This window comes from Leguminivora glycinivorella, chromosome 14, assembly GCF_023078275.1.
Source record: "Leguminivora glycinivorella isolate SPB_JAAS2020 chromosome 14, LegGlyc_1.1, whole genome shotgun sequence".
NCBI lineage: Eukaryota > Metazoa > Arthropoda > Insecta > Lepidoptera > Tortricidae > Leguminivora > Leguminivora glycinivorella.
In genome coordinates, this window is record NC_062984.1 from 6,492,222 (window position 1) to 6,514,040 (window position 21,819).

The following is a 21,819-nucleotide window of genomic DNA, read 5'->3' on the forward strand; positions in this document are numbered from 1 at the left end:
CGAAAGACGATTAATTTTTTATTAATTTTTGGAGCAGAATTATGAATATCTTTCAGTACCAACCAATACAGTTCCTTACTTATTTGTGAATGACAATGACAAGACATTGTACGACAAACGTCAAGTAGATTTTCTTTGACGACGAAGAAGGTTACACTTACTATTCTTTAACTCCTCTCCTTTTTTTGGTTGTAGAAGGATTATTTTATTTATATCGTTCTTGGTCTCCATATTATAGATTACTAGCGACCCGCCCCGTCTTCGCACGGGTACTATACCTACATGTAAACCTTCCTCTAGAATCACTCTAATCTATTAAAAAAAACCGCATCAAAATCCGTTGCGTACTTTTAAAGATTTTTTCCACTCCCGAACTGACGAATTGACGAATATACAGGGTCGTGCATAGATCTTTAAAACCCTACATAAAGGTCTATTCCCCAAAGCCAGCTTCCGCCGGCTTTTCCCGCATGCGCGCAGTATCGAAAAAACCGAAAACGCATTGTTTGGCTCTGTAACCATGGCAACGCCTTATAACGACACTGCGCGAGTGCGCGGAAAGGCTTTGGGCAGCCGACCTGACAGTGCAAACCTTTGCGTCAAAATACAGGAAGCAGTGTGAATTTCACGAAAGTTATTCAAGAAAACTATTAAAAACTAAGTGCATGGTCGTAGAAAAAGTATTGTATGCAACGGTGTTTAACTGAGTCAAAAAATACTCGTGTAAAAAAAATAGTCAATAAATGCGTTTTTACCCGCTGGTATTAAAGGACAAAACACGTGTTTCCGAGCCAGTGAAGGGAAAAATACTATAAGCATCCATAGGGACATAGGGACAAAGAAAGCGACTTTGTTTTATAGTATGTAGTGATTTTGTATTTTTTCTGTTTAAAATACATACACATGTAGAGGAAAACCAAGCAATAAACGCGCCAGATCATCATCATTACCTCAAGAAAAATCTGGAAAGCGCGATTCAGAATTCTCTCTACATTGAATAGCGCCATCTAGCGTTGATATTGTGAACTAAAGAATAAATGTACGCATCTAGGATTTATCCCACGAAAAATGTTATTAGCGTTAGCGGGATTTAGAATTTTCTCTGCACCAAATAGCCATCTAGTGTTAAATTTGTGATTTAACCAATAACACTGCCAATATTTTTTCCCCTCACTAGCTCGGAAACACGTGTTTTGTCCTTTAATACCAGCGGGTAAAAACGCATTTTATCCACTAGTGGGTAAAGTAATTTGTCCTTGTATAAAGTCAAATTAACTGCTTTAAAATTGATAAAAGTAGGAGAATCTAGTAATAAAGATGATTTACCGCCTGTGGAACTACTGGAAGGAGTGATAAACGCATTTTTTGCGTTGTAGTTTCCTCGCTATAGTGAGGGGAAAAGTTTTGTGTTACACTCGGGTGCAAATGTATTTTACTTCTCGTGTGTTACAAAAACTCGCAAGTTCAGGATTCTATTCTTGAACCACTCGCTTCGCTCGTGGTTCAACTATAGACTCCTTTCACTTGCTCGTTTTGCAATTCCACACTCGGCGTTAAAATACAACTTTGCCCCCTTGTATAACAAATAACTATCATTCTGCCATACCATATTTGGAATGTAATCATCTTTTTTTCTTTTTCTTGCAAATCAACATTCTCAACGTGCAATAGAATTTCGTCCGTAGACCCATCTAAAGTGAGGTTAAAATATCAAATTCCCCGTTCTATTTCAACAGTTTATTTCATACCATCAACATACAATTAAATAATCAAGGGTCCAAAATAAATAATCAAAAATACTATTAAAAGTCCATTATCCATTTGAAACATATCAATTTAATATGATTTCTATAAACATTGCCTATCGTATAATAAAACTGAAATCTTACACCGGTTAACATAATGTGAGAGTGAGTTGTGACAGTATGGGGTACAAAAGAAACTTGCTGAAACGTGTTTGTGAGCGGTCTTGACCGGTTTCTACCGGTTTTTGCCGGCGATGAGCCGGTTTTGAGGTCGGAGAGCCGTGGGCCGCCGACCTCGAACGTGGGCCGGTATGGCGACTACTCGATGGTGGTTTGTTCCTCTTTCACAAAGAATTCAACAACTTCTTCTACAGTATTCTGATCAGTCTCAAGACTGTCCGTGTCCACATCTGTTGGAAAAAGAAAATACGCATTAAGAGCGCTATGACAAAAAAAGGCGATATATTGTAAAATGCACAATATTTATCGACAAAATTGTACACTTTACTCATACTAAAAGACAGTGAAAGTACTTGTTTCAGTTAGAACATCTTATTAACTGTCGGTTAAATAAAAAACATATGAAAAAAAAAGCTTTTTCAATTAGTAATGATTGTTTTTCTGATGCTCGTTTAGGAAAAACCGCGTGAAGCACAGAATTCGGAGCTCTTATTATGTACAATTTGATAAGATCACTCTCATAAATGAGGTAAATTTAAGTTCCAAATATCTTGTACTTAAGGCCCATTAAACAATATTTATCATTTAATCCTTTGAAATTGAGAAATTGAAAGTAAAACGAACTCAATTTTGTCTTGAAAATACATCGAAACAAGTGATCATTTCTCCGAAAATCTACATGTTATCGAAGTTATTTTAGTATATAAATAATCTGCACAATGTGCTTAAACTGCTGTTATCCATTTGTCGTTATAATATTTTATAATGATTTTTTGCCAATTTTTTGAAAACTAGCCTTCCTGTCGCTATTTTACCGGCGACGGACGCCTGCGATTTCAGTGCCGCGCCGGAGCTCGAGCAGGTAAGACGTATGTCGCTTTGGTCTCCGAGTTTTCATCGCAAACGTCGAGAATATTTATTGTTGTGTGGGTCGGACGCCTTGTTTCTACACGGGCTATCCTCGCATTGTGTGTGTGTAAACAGCGACCAACGAATTTGATCCTAGATCCGTAAATATTTGCTTTTGTAATACTTTGTTATGTTTGAATGTTAAAGTATTACAACGTTGTGATGATAAAAATGTGAAAATTACAATACGGTCAAGATGATAAGACACATCAAGATGGTACTCGGGATCTGATGATGGAGCCAGAAGGTGGTCACCAGTACCAGTGAACCATGTAAGTAAACGACTTCGTGTTTAGGCTCGTTGGGTTCGTCTCAACAAGACCTTTGACAAGAGGTGGTACTCAGGGTCTGATGATGGAGCCAGATGGTGGTCACCAGTACCAATGAACCATATAACTAAACCCAGAGATGGGGAAATCGTAATCGATTCCGGATTACACGATTACTTGATTTTACTTTGTAATCTGACACTACTGGGTGTCAGATTACTTGTAATGTAATCAAGTGAAACGGTAAATTACCATTACATGTAAAGGAATCACTAATCATCTATACAATCATTACTATTACCAATAACTCGGAATCATAGTCGATTCAAAATAACTGAAATTATTGACTTGATTACTTTCAGATTACGAATATGTAGTACCTCAGATTGCGGACTGTCACTTTGACACAAAAGTCATCATGGGTGTCGTAAAATAGGTTTTAGGGGGTGCTGATTCCAAAATTAATGACCAATTTGGAATCTGACATTGCTGACTGTCACTTTGACACAAAAGCCGTCATGGGTGTCGTAAAATAGGTTTTAGGGGGTGCTGATTCCAAAATTAATGACCAATGTGGAATCTGACATTGCTGACTGTCACTTTGACACAAAAGTCGTCATGGGTGTCGTAAAATAGGTTTTAGGGGGTGCTGATTCCAAAATTAATGACCAATGTTCAATCTGACATTGCTGACTGTCACTCTGACACAAAAGTCGTCATGGGTGTCGTAAAATAGGTTTTAGGAGGTGCTGATTCCAAAATTAATGACCAATGTTCAATCTGACATTGCTGACTGTCACTCTGACACAAAAGTCGTCATGGGTGTCGTAAAATAGGTTTTAGGGGGTGCTGATTACAAAATGAATGACCAATTTGGAATCTGACAGTGCTGACTGTCACTTTGACACAAAAGTCGTCATGGGTGTCGTAAAATAGGTTATAGGGGGTGCTGATTCCAAAATTAATGACCAATGTGGAATCTGACATTGCTGACTGTCACTTTGACACAAAAGTCGTCATGGGTGTCGTAAAATAGGTTTTAGGAGGTGCTGATTCCAAAATTAATGACCAATGTTCAATCTGACATTGCTGACTGTCACTCTGACACAAAAGTTGTCATGGGTGTCGTAAAATAGGTTTTAGGGGGTGCTGATTCCAAAATTAATGACCAATTTGGAATCTGACATTGCTGACTGTCACTTTGACACAAAAGTCGTCATGGGTGTCGTAAAATAGGTTTTAGGGGTGCTGATTCCAAAATTAATGACCAATGTGGAATCTGACATTGCTGACTGTCACTTTGACACAAAAGTCGTCATGGGTGTCGTAAAATAGGTTTTAGGGGTGCTGATTCCAAAATTAATGACCAATGTTCAATCTGACATTGCTGACTGTCACTCTGACACAAAAGTCGTCATGGGTGTCGTAAAATAGGTTTTAGGGGTGCTGATTCCAAAATTAATGACCAATGTTCAATCTGACATTTCTGACTGTCACTTTGACACAAAAGTCGTCATGGGTGTCGTAAAATAGGTTTTAGGGGGTGCTGATTCCAAAATTAGTGACCAATTTGGAATCTGACATTGCTGACTGTCACTTTGACACAAAAGTCGTCATGGGTGTCGTCAAATAGGTATCCGGAGGTGTTTGAAAACTAATGACCAATTTGGAATCTGACACTGTTGACTGTCACTTTGACACAAAAGTGATCATGGGTGTCTTCAAATAGGTTTTCATGGGTACTGATCTCAATATTAATGATCAATTTGGAATCTGACATTGCTGACTGTCACTTTGACATAAAAGTCGTTATGGGTGTCGTCAAATAGGTTTCCAGGGGTACTGTGCAATGTCAGGTTCCAAATCGGTCATAACTTTTTAAATCATTTCATTAATTTTGGAACCAGTACCCCTAAAAACTATTTGACTACACCCATGATTCCTTTTGTGTCAAAATGACAATTAGCACTGTGAGATTCCAAAATAGTCGTTAATTTTGGAATCAGCACCCCCGGAAACCTTTTTGACGACACCCATGACGACTTTTGTGTCAAAGTGACAGTCAGCAATGTCCAGATTCCAAATCGGTCATTAATTTTCAAATCAGCACCTCCGGAAACCTATTTGACGACACCCATGATGACTTGTGTCAAAGTGACAGTCAGCAATGTTAGATTCCACATTAGTCATTATTTTTGGAATCAGCACCCCCTAAAACCTATTTTACGACACCCATGATGACTTTTGTGTCAAAGTGGCAGTCAGCAATGTTAGATTCCACATTGGTCATTATTTTTGGAATCAGCACCCCCTAAAACCAATTTTACGACACCCATGACGACTTTTGTGTCAAAGTGACAGTCAGCAATGTCAGATTCCACATTGTTCATTATTTTTGGAATCAGCACCCCCGCAAACCTATTTGACGACACCCATGACGACTTTTGTGTCAAAGTGACAGTCAGCAATGTCAGATTCCACATTGGTCATTAATTTTGGAATCAGCACCCCCAAAAACCAATTTTACGACACCCATGACGACTTTTGTGTCAAAGTGACAGTCAGCAATGTCAGATTCCACATTGTTCATTAATTTTGGAATCAGCACCCCCTAAAACCTATTTTACGACACCCATGACGACTTTTGTGTCAAAGTGACAGTCAGCAATGTCAGATTCCACATTGTTCATTAATTTTGGAATCAGCACCCCCGCAAACCTATTTGACGACACCCATGACGACTTTTGTGTCAAAGTGACAGTCAGCAATGTCAGATTCCACATTGGTCATTAATTTTGGAATCAGCACCCCCTAAAACCAATTTTACGACACCCATGACGACTTTTGTGTCAAAGTGACAGTCAGCAATGTCAGATTCCACATTGTTCATTAATTTTGGAATCAGCACCCCCGCAAACCTATTTGACGACACCCATGACGACTTTTGTGTCAAAGTGACAGTCAGCAATGTCAGATTCCACATTGGTCATTAATTTTGGAATCAGCACCCCTAAAACCTATTTTACGACACCCATGATGACTTTTGTTTCAAAGTGACAGTCAGCAATGTCAGATTCCAAATCGGTCATTAATTTTTAAATCAGCACACCCGAAAACCTATACTCGTGGTATATGCACTTGAAATGTGAAAGTGAAAATGCTAGAATGACATGTAAACCACGAAGTTGTATAGTCATATTGTTCATTGGTATTGGTGACCACCATCTGGCTCCATCATCAGACCCTGAGCACCACCTTGAAGTAATTAGAATTGTATTTGTCTTATTTTATCATCATATTAATATATACTTTACTCTAATACTTATCATATAACAAAAGCAAATATTTGGGATGGGATCTACTTTTATAATTATTACTTTAATTTTTTAAATAAATTTTAACATAATTGATATTATTTCGCGCTATATTCTCGTATTTTCGTACAAAATAATGTTTATTAGAAACCAAAAGTTTATATCGAGATAGTAGATTGTGGTTGTTATCAAAATTCCATAGAAAGGATCAAGATTGTTTTGTCCATTATTGTTGTGCGAGCGAGTGATAAGACGTGCTAGAAAGGGTCGGCATATTGGGCTCGCGCGGCGGGTAAAATACCTAATTTCGCCCGACGCCGAAATGTTATAACGCTCTTAATAAACAAATGTCTTTTTTTTTTCTTTTCAAATCATAAATCCTGTATCATACTACTTCGACTAAGTGATTATGCTGATAGTATTTTATTTACAAGGACTTTCATCACAAATAACACGATAATAAAAGGACAAAAGACTTTTCTCATAACAAGGGCGCAAAGCGCGAAGGCACGTAATATCGCACTAAGTCAATCAGAATAAACTTTGATGTCAAGCGCTAATGAGACCTTTAAAAAATATTGAATCTAACCCGACCGACTCTCAATAACGAATAATAATAACAGACGTCGATAAGTTTGTCTACAGCCAATGTCGGCCTGCGGATGACAATCTAAACTGGTTCGTCTAAATTTTAGGCATGTCCTCCCAAATTATATTTTTGACGTCAAGTGGTGACCAGAATCAATGGGGTTCGCGGAATCGAAGTTTTTACCAAATAGCGCCTTTATAGCTTGCTCCGTCATCCATACAAAGAGGATCGACTATTATAGAGAGTTACTGTCGAAGTAAAATGTGTACATTGTGTACTCACAGTGCATAGACTGCCATCTCTTGACACAGGCTTAAAACTTTTGAACCTCAGTTTTGACAATTTGGTCCATATTCTTAGCTCGATATTATTATATTATATTATTTGATACACTAGCAGCTGATAGCTGATGCGTGTATATCACTGCACTTGTTGCTCTATAGTTAATGTTTATATTTTAGTTTTAAATGTTTATCAAGTCATATGTGTGTTGTTATATGTGTTAAAATGTCAAATATTAATATTAGCGCCATCTAGCTGAGCGTACCTAAAAGGTGTAATGCCATCTAGGCCACCGTACCTTTTTCTGTATGGTACTGAGGTACGTTTTTTTCTGAGACTATCTGTCTATACGGAGTTATATATATCTTTGTCCATACTTGAATGGAAGTGTGTCTGTTGTCCGTCTTTCACGGCAAAACGGAACGCCGAATTGACGTGTTTTTTTATGTGGAGACAGTTCAAGGGATGGAGAGTGACATAGGCTACTTTTTGTCTCTTTCTAACGCGAGCGAAGCCGCGGTCAAAAGCTAGTTCTCTATAACTGTGCTGTTTTTGTTGTTTTAGACTCGGTTTTTAACTAAATCTCATAGGACAAAATGTGACGGGCAAGCTATGACGGCGCCATGTATGCGACGTTTAGAAGTTGGCAAGTAAGAGTACTCACAGTCGCGCAGCTCGAGGCGGCGCGGCTTCTGCTCGGCCCACTCCTGCGCCTTGGCCTCGCGGTACTCCACGTGCTTCTTCATCTGCTCCGTGCGCTTCGCCACCAATTCCTGAACAACGCAAAAAAATAATAATAAATATTCATTTCATAATTTAGGATATTTACAGTCATGTACTGCATAATTTATAGTCTCCATCATTACAGTTATTATTACTATTATTAGGTTATTAGTAAAAGTGATGCATTCATATTTTTCAAATACGACTATTTCGACGAAGCGCCGTCTCGGGGCTCCTATATCTAGATTGTTTGCCCTTCGGGCATCTAAAGCTACAACCTATTGTTTTGCACCTGCAACAAGTTTCCTACAACGAACAAAACTTTTCGATTATGAACTGGCGATTACGTACGAGGCGAAAGGTAAAAAATTGTAACCAAAGTAGGATTAGGCCAAATGATGATATTTGTGTTTACCAAAAAAACTCGAGGACTGAACTCGACTGTAGGTGTGAATATAAGCTATTAAATTCGAACATTTGGTATCAAGATTTTACTTAAACTTACTAATTTATATAGCTGATAATCAGAGGGTGGAATTGCTCAAGGCAAAAATCAAACGTCAATAGAGTTGGGACGTTAAATTTTATCGACTATCGATTAAACTGAAATTATCAGTATATTGTTGAATTATTTTCGTCATAAGTAAGACAAGGATACTTCTTTATCCATTTGTTGACTGTTTTTCGTTTTGGATTAACCGTTTTTACAAACGTGAATTAGTTGCAATATGACTAGTGACAGAAATGGTAATCAAATGTCATACAATTTAGGTACTAAGAGGTCAAAATCAAATGGTCGAATAGCTAATCAGAGGTCAATGTGAAAGTCAAAAATGTAAAAGGTAACTGAATTTATAGAAATTGGATACGATGGAGTGAGCTCGCCTAGAAGATGCCTGTTCACTCTTGATTTGAAGGTTGCCGGGTTATATGAGCTTGACGGGTTATTGAGCTCTATTGACGTTTCATTATTGCCACGAGCAATTCCGCCCTCTGCTGATAATAGTAATTTCAAAAATGCGGCTCACCTTGCTAGCCTTGCTGGAGCGCATGCGGTCCTTGGACTCGAACTGCGAGTAGTACTTCTTGAGGTTCTTCTTGATGTCCTTCTGCTGCTTGTCCGACAGCAGCGTCGGCGGCCGCGGCCGCCAGTGGAACTGCGCGAAGCCCTCCTTCATCACTCTGCACACATAACATAGGTATATTAGTAGGTACATACCAGCCACTCGCCCCGGTTTCGCTTGGGGAGTAAAGCATAAAAATTAGTATAATGTAATGAGTATAATAAGTTCTCTATTTTTGTAGACCTAATAAGAGAGACACAATCTCGCCATACATTGTCTTAATATAGCGATAATAATTATGAGTTTATCGCGAACATACACACACACAGACGCGGCGGACAACTTTGTTTTATAAGTTGTAGTGGTTATACAAGAAAACATTGTCAAACTCTGACTCTCAACGGCTCAGATAGGTCTAAAATAATTTTTGACGCCACAACAAAAAAAGGCCTAGGGCTAACGGCCCAGCCACGACATTGGTCTAAGCGCGACAGCGATGAGCGGCAGCCATACGTGCGAATGAAAAGTCCCATCGCTGTGTCTCACTCCAATGTATGGCCGCCGCTCACCGCTGTCGCGCTTAGACCAATGTCGTGGCTGAGCCGTAAGCTTCGGAAAAGGAGACTAGACTGTGTGGAAAAGATAACTTATAACAATGTGATTTGTGAAGTATATCAATTGGAGGAAGCAGAAAGGTTGCCGAAGATCGCGAAAACTTGAGGATAGTGGAGTAGCTTATAAGACCTACAAATGGATATATGTTATTAACTTTATTTCTAACAATCAATATAAAACATCTATAATTCGGGAACAAATATTTGTGAACTAGACACAAATAAGTGCCCTTACCAAATGTGAGCCTGGATTATTAAGCTTCGTAGGCAGGGTCACTACCAACTAGGCCAGGAGATCAAGGAATCAAGTTTACTTTGATGTTTTCATTGATTGACAACATTACTAAGTAGGCGCACCTGGAAAAGGTAGTCAACTTTGAATGACAACCATTGAACATTCATAATCAATCCAAAGGAGTTTAATAACCGCTCGAAAGTATCCATACTAATATTATAAATGGGAAAGTGTGTGTCTGTTTGTTTGTCCGTCTTTCACGGCAAAACGGAGCGACGAATTGACATGATTTTGAAGGGATGGAGAGTGACATAGGCTACTTTTTGTCTCTTTCTACCGCGATCGAAGCCGCGGGCAAAAGCTAGTATGTACATACATATAGTGTGCATATGTGCTTACCTCCGGAGGATCTTGCCCTGGAAGGACCAGATGTAGTACCCGCAGTCCATCTTGCACTTGAGCGACGACACGCCCGTCACTACGTAGCGTCCCGTCGGGTCCCACTCGATGCCAGACATCTGCAAACAAACAAACATTTACTAGATATTTACCAGCAATTTATCGTAGCAGCACTTCCGTTTGATTACTACCTTTACCAAAAGTTACTACTGCCTCTCGATTTTTTAAGCTAGGCAATTCCTACAGGCATCCATATGTCCGTATCACACTCATCGGAGACATCGCATCGCTTTTAGTCCAATAATATTGCGGTACGTACGACGCGAATGTGTAGACTGGACCCCAGTCGCGGCTGGTGAAAATTTCTGCTAGGCAACACTGAGCAAAAAGAAACCTACCTTTACATTAGGTACTTTACTAGTAATACATTTTAAGCAAGCCGGCGGGAATCTGCTTGTATGGACCAGCCGCTGCTGCTGGACGCACTTGTGTGATTTTATTTTCAGATGCGTACGATGACGCTACGTTTAGGGTGAAGTCACATCTTTCAGCATCGCTCCGCATTTTGTCTGTGAGAAATCAGTCGTTAGTATGAACATGCGTATACGCATGCTTTCAGCCGTCCGATGCGTAAGCGTTTTCATACTAACGAGCGATTTCTCATACATTTTGTCTCATTGCTGATAGATGTGACCTCACCCTTAAGGTGACAATGATATATTTATTGTTATGTAAAATACAAATTTCTACAGACCTGGTAATGATCGGACACGTTCATGATGGTGAAGTCATTAGTGTCCAAGAACTCCAGGCCGCCGCCCGTGAGCCCCAGGTCGGCCAGCACGATGAACTGCCCCGACGGACACCAGAACAGGTGGTTGAACGGCTTCCTCTCGAACTTCTTCAGTAAGGTAGGCGCCTGGCCCGTGTTCACTTGGTAGAAGCTTATACAGATGTTGGCCGGGTCACCGTGGATGATAGAGAATTTGGAACCGACGGGCTCCCAAGCGAACGCTTGAATAGGCTCCTTGATTTCGACCGAGTCGACCGGGATCTCCTTCTCTCGCATATGGAATATTTCGAAGTTGTAGTACATTCCGGAGTATTTGATGTCATTCTTATCTTTCTTGACTTTAGAGTAGCGGTCGACTTTGACGCAGAGGTAGTCACCGGACTTCTGCCAGTGGATCTTACAGTCGGCGACGGAGAAGAGATTTTTGGAGCGGATTTCGGTGCGGTTGGGCAACTCGAGGAGCGTCACACGCGCGGGGACATCCTTGTCCTCCGCCACCCAGTAGGCCAGGGTGTTGTCGGTGGGCGACCAGCTGAAGTCTCTGAAATATTTATATTTTTGTCACAACACATTCTAAGTCAGTGTTAAGTTACGCCAATAGCACTATACAGACTAATGCGACGTTGACTTCTGTCAACATAAAGGTAGGACTCTCCTGAAGGCATTTTAAGTTTCGTATGTTGCCTAAATTTTGCGGTACGACAGTTTTCTCTTAATGATCAGCTATGGCCTATGATGCATCAAACGGTCACAAATATTCAAGAGATCTCTAGTCGACACAAAACCAGTTTCATTAAAATGCAAAACAGGAAAGTCTAGTGTACCGTTAGCATAAATTAGTCCAGCTCTACTACAATGTAACGGAAACATACAATTCAGTATTTTTCTCTACAAAGGAAAGGATTATCTAAATGGATTTCTATACAAATCAAGATAAAATTATCGTTTATAGCCGAACCACCTTTACTGGCGTAACTAATCGTCAGGCATAAGTTTGCTTTTCACACATAAGTTGATCTAATAATTGCAATTTTGCAATTTTAGCTACGAAATAACCAGTTTGTCAAATCCCTGAAAATTCTGAAAATATTTAGCTGCATCTCTCCATAATTTTTTTGTTACTATGTTAACAAATTACCTTATGCCAAGGATATTGATGGGACTTCTTATAAAGTAGTCCACACCCAGGTATATCATACCCTAAGCAGAATAGTAAAATTTGTTTGCCAAGTTACCTGATGCCGGGGATCTTGATGGACTTCTTGTCGAGCAGACCGAAGCCGGGCGTCTCATAAACGGAGAGCACGTCAGCACCGAGACGAGCGAAGAAGCGGTCATCCTTGCTCCAGCGGAAGATCGGCCACGTCACGTACTCATCGGGCGGCGGGAAGCTACGCTTTTCCTGACCCGTCCTGGAAAAAGTAAAAGTTAAATACAGGAAAAGGGATTGTTTCTAAGACTTGTAACTAGCACATGGGCTGACAAATTGGATAGTATGTATGTATGTATGTATGTATGTATATAAATTCTTTATTGTACATAAGACAAGTTAGGACATAGAAATACAGTATAGTTATGGTGTACAAAGGCGAACTTATCCCTATAAGGGGCAGATGTCATATATACCATAGATTATCTACCTCAAATGAACTCAGTGATCCACTCTTCCAGTCAACCTTTGAGCGAATATAATTATATAATTTTTGAGTATAAATTGTCCATTGAAAAATAGTTATTAGACGGGTCCACACAGAGCGAGGCAATGTGTTTGGGCAGCAAACATCCATAGACATGCGTCAGCCAAGCAAAACACACGCACTGCCTCAGTTCAGGCACGTCTCGACTTGCTTCGCTCTGGGGCACACACGCTTGAAAACACTAAACACTTTTAAAAATTATACAACAGATTTAAAAAGCATACACACCTAATATCCCAGATGATGAGTTTCTTGTCATCACCTCTATCGCTGCTCGGTGAGAAGGTCACAATATAATTCTCACACGGCGAGAATGAGATGAAACGAGCCTCGGGGTGATAGAACTTCTGGAATTGGGAGAACTTGGGACCAGCCCAGAGCGCCACGCCTCGCCAGTGGAAGGTGGCCAGGTAGGTGCCCAGGGGAGACCACACTGCGTAGGTTTCCGTCCAGTTCTGGAATAAGTAAAGTTTATCAAAAACACATTATATTTTGAAGTCACCTGATGAAGGTGCCATTTGGGTGACTTTTCATGAGGCTTAACTTGTTAACGAAGCCATGCGCTTGGCGAGGAACAGACACCTGTGGAGGGACCTAGTCTTCAACAGAATGACATGATGTCACAATCCTCAGCATTGAGGGAAAGTCTAAAGAAAGAGGAACTTCTTGTTTCCGAAAATGTGATTAATAATAGTAATGTATTCTTCTCACATACTGTGACAAAACCTACTTTTAATATCTACATCAGCAGTTGTAGTATGTTGATTCAAGGTTTCAAAACATCTCATATAAATTGAATGTAACAATTAATACAAACATAAATCTTGCTTGCTAACTATTGTAATTGGACTTTAGTCATGCCTCAACAGTTTAGCTGACATAAACTTTACGTGCTGCAATTGACATTCAACTTAGATATGCTATAAACTCTTATAATAAACTATTAAATATTTTGATTATCAGCAAAATATAAGCAGTAATTGTTATTTTTTGATAACTCGGAACTTTTACCACTCTAAAAATGTAAAAGAAAATTTATGGTTGAATACTAACAAAAATATGTGAGACTGCTGTACTAAAATTAGCATGCTAAAATAATTAAGGGTGTAAACAAGATGTGGATTGCGGTTACCAACTTGTAGCACTGTACATTTTTTAGCATTCAAACTTATAAGCCTCCTTTGACCATTGTGCTTTTGATTCTAGGTTCCCATTATTTTGTTAAATAGTATTCCAAAACACTCCTCGATAGAATCCGCAACAAATACATGCAGTTTCCGATTGCAGATAAGCTGGTCGAAACGTTTGAGAGACATATTCAAAGACGTCCAGAAGACCATAGTTAAAGTAGCTCTGGATTTACCTTGGACGTCAAGCAGACAAGGAAGACCCCCACCACTTGGTATTGAGATCTTTAAACTTAGACCCGAACATGGCACTGAACCGTGCTGAGTGGAAAAAAAAGGACAGGGAAGGCCGACCCCAAGTAAATGGGATAAGGTCCAGGCAGATAGATAGATAGTATTCCAAAACAGTATTTAATTAGTATTAAAACTTACAGGTCTCTCCTGCAGCAACACTGGCTCCGGCAGAGCATTCTGCCAGACCTGCAGCGCAACACCAGTGCCAATGCCCACCAGGAACTGGTCATACGCGTCAGGGTCCATGAGGTACCACTGAAGGTCCGACTGCACCTTGAACGGCTGTGGCGCTGGTGGCTCCCATTCCTTAGGGATATCAGCATACCTGGAATTGAAAATGTTCATTATAAAGTACATAATTAATAAATCATTAATATTTAATTGGTATATTTTAATTGTATTTAAATTTGATATTGTTAATTAATTATTGATGTATCATTTGTAACTTATTAATAGTCGTTAATGCATGTTAGACACAGTAATATATAATGCCAATTAGCACGTAAGATTAATCTGTCAGTGCCGATTGATTGGAATAAATAAATATGAAATTACTTTTGACTAGAATTTAAACTTGATATCTCTATGGAATGTTAGTCATTGTTATAAAACTATGATATTTAACAACCATGAATAATTCTTGTGACAGACTAGTTAGTACTTGGGATGCTAAATAAGGGGTCAATCACCTCCCAAGGCCATTCAGTTAGAATGGGAATAGATTGTGAATAATCGAGAACATTTTTTTTCTAATTAAGAAACTGTTAAAAGTTAAACTAAAATATTTGTTTTGCAAAATAAAAGCTATTTTGTTGCTAATTATGACTTAATTTTAAAATGATCTAGTGTTTGTTATTTATAGTAATTTAATATAAAGTATGCGAAAAACAATAACAAATAACCAAAATTAAAATAACAATAATGCTATGAACACAAGGGTACTTACTTCTTGAAGTCAGTGAACAAATTCACCAAGAATGTATGCTGCTTATCTAATTTACAATTGTTAGTGGCCTTCACGGCTTCCGCGGCATTCTGTGCGTTGCCATACTCCAGAAAGATATAGCCTGTGGTCACTCCAGTCTCCGTGGTGGGGTAATACTCGTTCACGATCTTCCCAAACTTGCTGAAGATCTTGTTTATGACGCTCTGGAGCTTCTCCAGGCGCTCGGGCCCGACCTGCGGGCACCCGTCCACCACGACCACATTCTCGTAGCCGTCGGACTCCTGAGGCTTCTGCTCAAGAAGGTCCGCTAACAATTCTGCAACGTCAAAGTTAGGTTATGTTACATGACATAGAATTAACATAACAATAATATATCAACCCAGAATGTAAATCCAGTCGTTAATACTAATATAAAGAACCCATCGTTAAAGCTAAATTGGAATAATTAAGTACAAAAGTAGCTAAAATTGCGCGGGTGACGCATATGGCCGGCCCAACCTATTTTAACAAAAATGCGTACCTTCGTCTGGGATATCATCCACGTAATCTTCCGGATCTTCGAAGTTAGGTTCTTCGGCAAAGTTTTGCTCCTCATTATCACTTTGGGGAGCGGGATTCACTTTATCATCGCCTTTTTTCTTTGCCATTTTGACGTTATAACGTGTGGTACCGGAAGACACGCCATTAGTAATGAACGAATCGAACCATAGATCCAGTAATGCTTGCCTTTCACTGGTAGCGTTCTGTTGAAAATTCTCAGAGGTGAAATTCAATAATTCGTGTTACTATAGCTATAATATAATAAACATCCAATAAACAATACATAGCTGCGCAGTATTTTCGTGGGTTTTGCAAATTAAATATTTCAGTTACTCTTTGATTTCAGTTCAATTCAATGTTGTTATGTTGGTACTACTGAAGTTGCTTGACTTTTAGTACAGTACAATCGTGATATCATTCAGCATTAAAATTTCATTAAGATAGTATGAGTATGACAAATAAAATTTATTTATAATTGTCTTAATAAAACAATTATAAAATTATACATAACTGTAATATAAATAAGTTAATCGATTGTGTTGACGCGGAACGTGGCGGAACTAAGTATTTTAAGAAGTGGCAATAATAGACGGATTCTTTTTTTACCTGGCAAGATCACTTGATAAAAGTGATGCGGGAAATACAAAAAGTTACAAAGTTAACAAAGTGTTAAAATAAGTAAAACAAGTGGTTTTATTTTTTTAAATAGGTGTAAGCTTGGTATGAGTATAGTCATACAGCGAATTAACTCACGACACTCAAGACCTACTTTTTAATGAACTAAGTTGGTGCTAAATATAATATATCATAACTTTATAAATATATCATTACACTACACTTCCCTCCACTCCAGCGCTAGTTTTCGACCATTCTACTAAATTTTAAGTAAACGTTTGCCGCACTCATTGCTATCTTTTCAACCTTTATTGTGTAAAAAATGATAACTTTGTTGCAGAAAGTCTCCTTCGAAGGAATAGCTGTAGCGTAGGTAAATGTTTGTACTTAGTAAAAACAAAGTTTGTTTTTCAATGATACAGAAGAACATACAGACAAAGTGGGAATGCTAAGCATTCTGATTGACTTTCAACAGTTAAACATCAAGAACCTTAAGAACTATAAATACTAGGTACTTATTGAAACATGTATGAGCCAGGTCAGCATTTTCAATTTTCCACATCACATCCCGATGCTGACGTCGGGGTCACCGGCGCCTTCGGGTCACTGCACACGAAAATTGAGGCCGCACGCTGCACTGCACACCGCATGTCCAATACTTTCCTGCATAGGTTGCACACAACTATTAGCAGCAAATAGTAGTAACTTAGTAAGACATGATTCTGAAGTTTGTATTTTTCGTGTCGTGTAAATAGAGTGGAAATTGCTGTGACGTAAGGAGTCCGTTTTTAAAAATGACCATAGACAATTTTGTTACCTCATAACTGCTAGAGTACTTGTACAAGTACAAATTTGAGTTTTGAACTCTTATACTTAGCAACTCTTATAGCTTAAACCGGAAAAAAATGCCTATAGCCTGTCAACCATATTTTGGCAGTAGCAATGTACATCAAACTAAAGTATGGTATCCCTATGAAACGAACAAAAACCAGCAATGTACGTCGAACAGCCACAGATTTTTTTTTTTCAAGGGGCTCCCTTCTTCCTTACGAATTAGATAATGTATTAAAAAGGGACGGATATGTGCTAGTCATTTCTCTTTTTGGTAGGTTGGAGATTTCCACAGATAAGATACAAATGACACGCGAATTTCCACCGATTTTCAAAACTAGTGTTGCTAGCCCGCGATTTTTCAAATTTGCCGCCTTTTTCTAGTGACAAGATTTGGTTGACGGTCTATAGATCTTATGAGGGTGGTAAGCAAAATATAAGCATTCAGTAGAGAGTTACAGTAGTAGTCAATTGACTAAATTGGTCGGTTTTATAACGCCTGATCGATGGTTGAATTTGCTACATGATTAAATCAAATCTTACATCACCTATTAAGGTGCAGTGTACTAATGAAATTTCAAGTATTTGGGTACGAGTCGAATACTAATAGTAATAACTGCATAACGTTTTGAAATGCAAGTCGCGTGCGCTGGTATTATGACACCGTGCTTCCTCGTACGACGGCTGTTATTTGTTTATAGTGTTTAGTGTTTATCAATTAATCTTTTCGTCAGTGCCGAGCCTTTAGGCAGTCAAGTCCGGACATAGGCACTGGTCTCAACGCGAGCTGAGCATTTCCTTTTTTTTGCGAATAATATTTTTTTATTGTTTTAGGGAATTTTAGGTCAATTGTACCTACTCAGAATCACGAGTACTTTCAATCTCACTGGGAGACAAAAAGTGTCCCAGAATTTCCATACATTTTTGTTACTTTCCTCTTTTGTTACCCCATACAAAATGTACGAAAATGGTAACAAAATAAGAAAAAATCGTATGGGACAATTTTTTTTACTACTAGGATTGAAAAGGCTAGTAATTCTGAGTAGAAATAGCATTTTTTTTTTCAAAAATATCACACTTCATAAAAGTGGCAAAAAAAAAAGAAATGCTCAGCTATTAAGCTATGAGCTATCGGCTATAAAAACGAGCAAAAGATAAGCAGTCCCGTGGAAATAAAAGGGACACGGCGATTTTAATATGTAGCTCACCGCTGGGCGAGTAACTATAAACATCGCCGTGTCTCTTTTATTTACACGGGAGTGATTATCTTTTGTTCGTTTTTATAGCCGATAGCTCATAGCTTACCAGCTCGCGGTGGGACCAGTGCCTTAGGGGTCCAGGATAAAGTAAGGTGCGTTAGGGTAATTCCGCAAGTCGTCTATTTTCGAAAGTCACATAAAAATCACCATTATTTCCATCATATCAAGATTCCCCTTACGAAATTACCCGAGCATTCCTGTCATTCGAAATTACCCTAATGCATCTTATCTACAAATTATTTTTAGATGGCTGATGGAACTCAAAAATAAACCCAGACCACTGACAGCGAGACCTAAGGAGGGTTCAATGGGTTAAACCTGCGGCGAAATCATTTGAATTGATAATATTTTTAATTATTAATATAAATTTATAAATTTACGGTAGGCACTTAATACTGACGAACATGGACACATAATTAAAGCTCATTCACACAATATAAAAGTATGAAACTTTGAATTTGTCAAAGTTTATGAGCCGGGCCATCCATACGCGCCAGTAACATTAGAAAAAGCTACCATGGTGGACTTTGACACAAATAAAAGTCATAAGTAATAAAATATGCCCTTTAGTCCATTAGGTCTACATTACCTACAAGAAAATGGCTATTTTATCGGTGCACTGGTGCACAATGGGGCCACACTAGCATAGCGGCCGAGACGGGGCCCTGGTTTTTACTACCTGAGCTACTGCGAGGGTCGTTCCTACATCAACTCACAACCTACCTATCTTTAATTAATGAAACAGATTACTTAAGTCTAAACAGGAAAAAGCTCCTAAATTTGTACTACTCCAGAAGATAGACCCGTAGCTCAAATAAGACCTATCATAATACACATTCAATCGAATCTAAGCATGTGATTGATAATTTCAGCTTTTACTCATATACACTGTTTTTTTTTTGTTTTCCGGTAAATTCGACTTCGATTCGACGCAGTTAGGTTCATTATCAGGAACCATCCTGTATATCGCTTTTTGTTAAATTCGAAATTTTTTTTTTCTTTTCCATACATAATAAAGGGATTAATTAGTGTGAGAGGACCTTAATCATAATATTAAAGTCATTGTCAAGTGTTTGACGGCACATGTCAAAACAAATAACATTAGGAAGTGGCAAGGGATGCCACACACGTGTTCAGTAATTAAATATTTTTTTTAATAAGAGGCTAGTTTCTTAGAGAAATTGATTGAACTAAAGAATCTTCTCTTAAAGTTAACGGAATTCAATAAAAACAGAATGTATGTATTATTGTAAACATTGTCGGTGCTATTCTATTCTGATTTATTGTACTTTAAATAAAAAATAGTCCATATAATTTAAGTACGGTGCTATATTTTACGAAAAGTTATCCCTTTGCCGTACGTGTATAATATAACTTGTTCTTGTACGTCCTATAACTCCTATCTTAAAAAATACTTATTATGTGTCCCAAGAATAACCAACAGAACAATGCGGAAAACTAACCTAGGACACAATTTAATCTAGTGTCCATCTAGCCTTCCATTGGCCTAGGCTGCCTAGCTTTTAGTTATTACAACATTCAGTTGATTGATTCAATTACGGTGTCAAAGATCACAGATCGTCTGTTAAGGCGCTTTCATATCCACAACGATCTTTATCGTATACTGAAAAAGTCGATCGCTCATGAAAAGCTCTTTCAGGATAATAGTTTCAGTCAAATTAAGGATTAGCGAGTGAAATTTAATGTTAATTCGAATATAAGGCAGTAGTTTATGGTTGTAAGACAAAGGAGATAGAGTTAATTTAGGTACTTGCATACTTTCGCCGATCATGTCAGAGTGTGACAGTGTCAAATAAAAAATCCTATTACTACGAAAAAGTTACTTTATGTTTTTTTTACGTTACATGTTTGCTAAAAGTCAAAAACTCTATCTTATGAGATAAGGGACTAAAAACCGGCCGAGAGCGTGTCGGGCCACGCTCAGTGTAGGGTTCCGTAGTTTTTCGTATTTTTCTCAAAAACTACTAAACCTATCAAGTTGAAAACAATTTTCCTAGAAAGTCTTTATAAAGTTCTACTTTTGTGATTTTTTTCATATTTTTAAAACATATGTTTCAAAAGTTAGAGGGGGGGGCACACTTTTTTTTCCTTTAGGAGCGATTATTTCCGAAAATATTAATAGTATCAAAAAACGATTTTAGTAAATCTGTATTCATTTTTAAATACCTAACCAACAAAATATCACACGTTGGAGTTGGAATGAAAAAAAAATCTGTCCCCACTTTACATGTAGGGGGGGTACCCTAACAAAACATTTTTTTTTACTTTTTATTTTACCACTTTGTCGGCGTGATTGATATACATATTGGTACCAAATTTCAGCTTTCTGGTGCTAACGGTCACTGAGATTATCGACGGACGGACGGACGGACGGACGGACGGACGGACGGACGGACGGACGGACGGACGGACGGACGGACGGACAGAAAGACATGGCGAAACTATAAGGGTTCTAGTTGACTACGGAACCCTAAAAACTATTGTTGTAATTTCTGGTGGTTTCATTTCATTTACTAAAAATGTACCTACGTTAGTCGCCTTAAAGCCATATCACTTAATTGAGTTCTACGGTCACGCAGATACATGAGATACACACGCTAAACTATCATATCACGATGCAATAACAGATTCCTAACAATAAAACTACCTACTGGCTCTGTAAACTGTAGAACTTGCGAGTATATCTACTTATTTCTAAATAAAAAGCATAAAGATAGCAAATACGTTTTATGATTAGTCCAGCTAGTCTTAGTTTAGTTCCTATATCCCTTTAGGTACAATCGAAATCGAGGTTTGCTAATCGATTCAAAAAGTATGTGATGTGTTAAAATTGACAATTTATAATTTATGTTAACAACCCTCACGGTCGTAAGTATAAGCACGGATAATAAGGGATAAACTAAGTATTTGTTAAATATAATTTATTCTACCATTTTTAGTTTTAGGGTTATGTATTTAGGTTTTTAGATTTAATTAAGTTTTATTTTTAGGCTATATCTATTTGTACAAAAAAAAAAACAGTATTTGTATACATATTATACATATTTCGTTGTCTGAGTCAATCTGTGTAAGAATGTCCTATAATTCTTTTTTTCTTTAATTAAATAGCCTCTTTTAGTGTCCCACTGCTGGGAACCCACTGAGCATGAAACTTACAATAACTTGCAGTAAGTTTACATACCTCACATTTGTAAGTTTAGAATGTAAGGTCGGAGAAATATGACAACAACATTCAACTTATTGGTAATTTGAAACTTTCAGAAAATTAGTAGTGCTATATTATTGTAACATGACAAATGAAAATTAAAGAATTCATTTCTCAATGTTGCACCAATTTGTAATATTTACGTTTATTGAACATTTAACATCAACA

General features: G+C 38.1%; 1 protein-coding gene across 1 annotated transcript; it reads right to left on the bottom strand.

The window, feature by feature from the left end:
- Positions 1-1,722: 1,722 nt before the first annotated feature.
- On the bottom strand, positions 1,723-15,883 carry LOC125233455 (eukaryotic translation initiation factor 3 subunit B). The gene is made up of 10 exons (XM_048139487.1): positions 15,701-15,883; positions 15,181-15,496; positions 14,373-14,559; positions 13,042-13,268; positions 12,352-12,528; positions 11,078-11,657; positions 10,324-10,442; positions 9,040-9,193; positions 7,953-8,061; positions 1,723-2,155 (listed from the first exon to the last, which is right to left on the bottom strand). Exons 1-10 carry the CDS (start codon positions 15,825-15,827, stop codon positions 2,064-2,066), a joined length of 2,088 nt encoding a protein of 695 aa, XP_047995444.1. The 5' UTR covers positions 15,828-15,883; the 3' UTR covers positions 1,723-2,063.
- Between the last annotated feature and the right edge of the window lie 5,936 nt (positions 15,884-21,819).